This window comes from Neophocaena asiaeorientalis, unplaced genomic scaffold (assembly GCF_003031525.2).
Source record: "Neophocaena asiaeorientalis asiaeorientalis breed wild unplaced genomic scaffold, Neophocaena_asiaeorientalis_V1.1 scaffold82, whole genome shotgun sequence".
Taxonomy (NCBI): Eukaryota; Metazoa; Chordata; class Mammalia; order Artiodactyla; family Phocoenidae; genus Neophocaena; species Neophocaena asiaeorientalis.
Window position 1 is genome coordinate 7,133,537 of NW_020173068.1, and position 6,235 is coordinate 7,139,771.

The 6,235-nt window shown below is 45.7% G+C and overlaps 1 protein-coding gene across 2 annotated transcripts in view; it reads right to left on the reverse strand.

The window, feature by feature from the left end:
- UQCC1 (ubiquinol-cytochrome c reductase complex assembly factor 1) overlaps nucleotides 1-3,359 on the reverse strand; it is a 90,927-nt gene extending 87,568 nt beyond the window's left edge. For both annotated transcript variants that reach the window (XM_024743203.1, XM_024743202.1), the window contains exon 1: nucleotides 3,289-3,359. In XM_024743203.1, coding sequence (XP_024598971.1) covers nucleotides 3,289-3,312 — 24 coding nt within the window. In that variant the 5' untranslated portion in view covers nucleotides 3,313-3,359. The remainder of the gene's footprint in view (nucleotides 1-3,288) is intronic.
- Between the last annotated feature and the right edge of the window lie 2,876 nt (nucleotides 3,360-6,235).

Consider the following 6,235-nt stretch of genomic DNA (forward strand, 5'->3'; position numbering starts at 1 on the left):
AAAAAAAAAAAAAAAAATGAGAGAAGGAACAAAGTGTTCCCCTGATCAATGGTGGCTGGAAGCAGGGAGAGCAATACAAGGATTGCAAAAGGGCGCAAAGAAATTTTGGGGAGTGACGGATATGTTCGTTATTTTTATTATGATTATGACTTTTCGGGTGTATACCTGTGTCAAAACTTATCAAATTATACAATTAAATAAGTGTGATTTGCTGTACGTCAATTATTCCTCAATTTAAAAAATTTAAATAAGAAAAATAACGAGTAAATGCATCAAAAAAACCTTTAAAAATAAATCTTCCCTTCATTTAAAATACTTCAGTGGCTGCCCTCTGACTCAAGATAAATCTCCAACTCCTAACTATGACATGCAAGGCAATGTCTCCTCTACTGCCATTTCCCCACAAGTGCCCCTGAGTCCAGCCAGAGAGATTTACTTAGAGCGCCTTTGTTGTCTAGCATAGTAGCATAAGCTAATGCTTCTCCTCTATTTCCTTTCCCCTATTCCCCATCTAATGCTCCCTCCTTTAGTTTAAGTATCTAAATGCTTGTCCTCAGACTGGGTTAGGTGCCTTTCTACTCTGCTACCACAGCACCTAGTTAAGACTTCTATCACAGCATTTCAAGAATTGTTATCAGTAGTTTTCTTTTCTGTCTCTGCTATCAGATTATAAACATGAGAATAAGTTCTATGTTTTTCATCCTCAGTCCCTTGGAGAGTTGCTAGAATGCAGTGAACACTCAAAATAGTCGCTGAATTAAAAGGAAGGGAAAACAAGCATTTAAAATGTCATTTGTATCAACTGATTCTCTGATCAACCCTATCAAACTTACCCTTAAGAAAATCTGAGGCTCAGAGAAGTTAGGTGATTTGCTCAAGGCTATACCCATAGTAAGTAATGGGGCCAAGCTTTCAAACAAGGTTCTTCCGACACCTAGACAGGTGCATTTTCCTGTATTTGTGAATTCCTCACAGCGCCTAACCCTAATGCCTCTTCAGCATAGGTGATCAATAAATATCTGCTACTTTCATGTTTACTGTAACTCTCTAGTCCTAAGGGAGTTTCTGTTGCTTTGTCACACATTACAACATATGATAAGAAGACTTCAAAGAATTACAGTATACCGTATAAAGTGAAAGTGACTTTCCTTACCTAATCTTGCTTTCTACCTAAAAAGATGAATAGAAAGGGATAAATGGGGGGTAGAAAAAGATTCAACTAATAGAAGGCAGTTAGAAAGGTGGTTTCACTGGATGCTACCAACCAAGAAGAAAAGATCCTGTAACCATCCACATGCTCAGCAGCATGCTCAGCTGGGGAAGCCACTAACTTCCAAGACAAGTCAAGGTATTCATTTCGGATCTACAGCCCAATAAAATTCTCACCTTTCCCCCACAAAGTATCTACCTTAAAAACACCTAGGATGGGACTTCCCTGGTAGCACAGTGGTTAAGAATCTGCCTGCCAATGCAGGGGACATGGGTTCGATCCCTGGTCTGGGAAGATCCCACAGGCCGCAGAGCAACTAAGCCTGTGCACCACAACTACAGAGCCTGTGCTCTAGAGCCCATGAGCCACAACTACTGAGCCCACATGCCACAACTACTGAAGCGCGAGCGCCTATGCTCAGCAACAAGAGAAGCCACTGTAGTGACAAGCCTGTGCATCACAATGAAGAGTAGCCCCTGCTCACAACTAGAGAAAGCCCCCACGCAGCAACAAAGACCCAACGCAGCCAAAAATAAATTAATTAATTAAAAAAAAATACATCTAGGAGGGGGACTTCCCTGGTGGTCCAGTGGTTAAGAATTCACCTTCCAATGCAGGGGACACAGGTTCAATTCCTGGTCAAGGAACTAAGATCCCACACGCAGCAGGGCAACTAAGCCCATGCGCCGCAGCTACTGAGTATGCGAGCCACAACTAGAGAGAAGCCTGCGCACCGCAACTAAGACCCAACACAGCCAAAAAAATAATAATAAAAATAAATAAATATTTTTTAAAAAAACAAAACACTTAGGAGGGAATTCCCTGGTGGTCCAGTGGTTAGGACTCTGCGCTTCCACTGCCAGGGGCCTGGGTTCGATTCCTGGTCAGGGAACTAAGATCCCACAAGCCGAGCACCATGGCCAAAAAAAAACCACTTAGGACATCCTAGTTGCCATTTCCTCAGCAGCCCTCAGATCTGAATCAGTTCCTGCCCTGGCATCAACAATTACTTCACCAAGTTACTTTCTGTAGGTTACAGGAGCTACTCTTCAAAAAAACTTTTACTATGCAACAACAGAGGGCACTTCACTTTGCTAGGCTGACAAGGAATACAAGAAGTAAAATCACAGGCCGTGTATGCCACATATAAAAAGATTAGACACAAATATTTCTAATATCAGAACTCAAAAGAAAGCTAGAGGCAGGAATACACAGCGTCTGCTATGAAAAACAATCTCCTTGACCCAGTTTTTTAAAGACTTGATAAAATTATAAACTCTACTATCCCTCCATGATTAGGAGCCAAGCTCTGTATCCTCCTAACTCTTGTTCTCTTTAATTTCTATAAGTCAGAGTCGGCTAGAAGTTCAGGACTGAATCAAAAGAGGTGCAGCAGCTTCCCATATGGGTGTTAATTAGTCGAGTAGTTCTTCATCACTTATTTCATTCCTTCAACAAATCTTTACTGAACACCTATGATGTGCCAGACACTGTGCTAGGCAGAGTGAAAACGACAGATATGACCCCAGTTCTCGTGCAGCTTTCACTCTAATAGCATATAAGAGTATTCCACTTAACTATAGAGTTAATAATTGATCTACTGATCTCTGAAACAAACCCAAAGAACCTCAGAATCCCAAAGACTTGCAGATTTACGTCCTCGCTTTGCCCATGGGAACTCTGAAGCCCAAAAGTGACTTGCCCAAGGTCACCCTAAGCGTTAGTGACAGAACAGGAACTAGAACCCGGGTCTCCCGAAACTACAATCAGTGCCCCATGCGCTGCCTCCCTCCCTGAGGGGAAGGAGTCACAGGTGGTGACCAAGGAAAAGCAAGCTTCGTCAAATTTATATCTGACGTCAGTCTCACGCCTTCTCCAAAGAGGGGGAAGCCACGGCCAAACCGAGGGTTGGGGGAGGTGGGAAACTGCCTCAGTTTCCCCGAAGAGATGCGGCCGCGCAGCCTCGCTACCGCACAGGCTCCGCTCCTGCACTTCCGTCCAGTTGCTCCCGCCCCTCCCTCTCCGACTCCAACCCAGAGGCCCGGTGGGCGACACCACAAAATTACTCCTTCACTCACAAGGACTCGCACCAGCAACGCCATGTTTCTCGACAACCATTTCCGGGTGAAAGGTGGGCTTCCGGAGTCCCCGCTGCCACCACCCCTCCCCTAGGTCGTCTTTTCGCCGGCGGATACCCGGCAACGGCGGCGCAGGCGCACAGAGGTCGCTGCGCACACGAGCGCGCGCTTTCACTGCTGTGCGCGAGGAGGCAGGGCCTGGGACGCGGCCGGACGGTCGGGACGCGCGCGCGCCTCCCGCTCTCCCTAGTCTCCGCCAGACACGTCACAGAGGCTCAAGTCATCACAACCCCTGTCCTCTTTGACCTCTGCCTCGGGCTCTTCATAGCTCTTTCATTAACCCACCTCACCCAGCCTCAGTCTTCAGCACCACCTTGTCGGAGTCCCTCTTTCCCAGACTCTGTCCCCACAAGGATTCCCCCCTTTTCACCGATGGTTGAAAAGAACAGAATCCTGGGAGAATCCTAGCACTTCAAAACTCCCTAAGGGACTTCCCTGGTGGTGCAGTGATTAAGAACCCGCCTGCCAATGCAGGGGACGCAAGTTCGAGTCCTGGTCCTGGAAGATCCTACATGCCACGGAGCAACTAAGCCCGTGCGCCACAACTACTGAGCCTGCAAGCCATAACTACTGAGCCCACGCTCCTAGAGCCCGTGCTCCACAACAAGAGAATCCACTGCAATGCAAAGCCCATGCACCTCAATGAAGAGCAGACCCTGCTCGCCGCAACTAGAGAAAACCCGCGCGCAGCAATGAAGACCCAACCCAGCCAATTACTGAAAGAAAAAAAAAAGATTCTCTAAAACGAGCCTGAGAAAGAGTAGGAGGAAGAACAAAGGGCATGGCTGAGTCCTGAAATTCAGGGGAAGAGGGTGGTCACATGCTGACCTGAGACCCGAAGAAGGAACTTTAGGGGCTTCTGGTTGGTTGGTTGTGATTGGGAGCATCTTTGAGTATTGATAGGAAATTATTATAAAGATGAAGATACAGAAGAAAGAATCAAGGACGCAAAGAGTTTCCACAGGAGGTTGGGAGAGAATGGCCTTGGCTAGAACACCTCTTGCATTCATTGTATCCCAAGAACAGTAGAGGAGAGAAGGTGTCAGTGCTCCTGGGGTGACTGGGAGCAGAAGGGCAGGGTGCTGAAGGACTCCCTTCTCTTTCATTCAGTCAACATAGACCCACTGAATGGTCACTATGTGCAGTGAATGGTCACTATCCACAAGACAGGTGTGGATACTGGCTTCCTGGAGCTCATAGACCTGGGGGTGGGGGGGTAGAGGCTGGAGGTGCTGTGTCACAAAAGTCTAGTAAGCCGATGAAAAAAATAAAATAGTTAAAAATTGTGGTAAGTGCTATGAAGGGAACAACAAAGAGCTAAATTAGAGAATAACATGCGGGGACTTCCCTGGTGGCACAGTGGATAGGACCCTGCCCTCCCAATGCAGGGGGCCCAGGTTCGATCCCTGGTCAGGGAACTAGATCCCACATGCATGCCGCAACTAAGAAGTCACATGCCACAACTAAGGAGCCCGCCTGCATCAACTAAGACCCAGCGCAACCAAATTTAAAAAAATAATAACATGAGAAGGAAACTACACTTTAGAAACTATCCTTTAGATGCTTTGCACTCAAGTGGACAGCTTATGTGTTTGGTATTGGAAACAGTGGTGTAGCGCTCCCACACATAAGTTAGGACAAGTTGCATCACATATTAAAAGGGGGGATTTCCCGGCTTCCCTGGTGGCGCAGTGGTTAAGAATCCGCCTGCCAATGCAGGGGATACGGGTTTAATCCCTGGTCCTGGAAGATCCCACATGCCGCGGAGCAACTAAACCCGTGCGCCACAACTACTGAGCCTGCGCTCTAGAGCCTGTGAGCCACAACTACTGAAGCCTGCGCGCCTAGAGACCATGCTCAGCAACAAGAGAAGCCACTGCAATGAGAAGCCCGCGCACCACAACGAAGCGTAGTCCCCGCTCGCCGCCAACTAGAGAAAGCCCGTGCACAGCAACAAAGACCCAATGCAGCCAAATATAAATAAATTAATTATTTTAAAAAGGGGGGGGCACTTCCCTTCCTACAGCTACTGAGCCTGTGCTCTAGAACCCGCAAGCCACAACTACTGAGCCTGCGTGCCGCAACTACTGAAGCCCGTGCACCTAGAGCCCGTGCTCCGCAACAAGACAAGCCACCGCAACAAGAAGCCCGCGCACCACAACGAAGAGTAGCCCCCGCTCGCTGCAACTGGAGAAAGCCCGCGGGCAGCAATGAAGACCCAATGCAGCCAAAAATAAATAAATTAATTAATTAATTTTAAAAAAAAACACTACCTATCTATAAAAAGGGGGGGGGAATAAGAGTAATATTCTTGTTAATCAGATTCAAGAAGCAAATGTGATACAAAAACTGTGCAAATTTAAGACCAAGTAAATAATTCACACAAGAGATGATGAACTAAGATGTTGGGGACAAGAGAAAAGACTGATATTTAATTTCCTTTCTGATGGCTTCTATTTTCTCTGTTAACTTGGCAGGAAAGTTTTTCTACTCAGAGGAAGGCAGATGGTATGAGATTATAGTTTAGAAGAAGGAGAAAGTTTAAAGTTTAACAGAGAATGAAAGAAAAAGGGGCCAGTGAAATATGGAGAATCTAGTTGAAGCTGGTGACTCTCCACTTTATAAATTTTAATTTATTAATTAATTTTAAATTAAAAAGTGATTTATGATTACACTGTATTTTCTAAAAATTAGCATGTTACAGATAAAGCTAAAGTCCCTTTTTACCATCACCTTGAATCCCAACCTTCCACCCTCTCTAAAATTGAATTTCCTTTCAGATCTTTTTTAATGCTTTCATATACATATACATGTTCCCTTAGAAAATATGTCTTTCTGGTTGGTGTGGGTTTTCGTTTTTTCCCTTTTTTTTTTTTTTTTTTTTTTC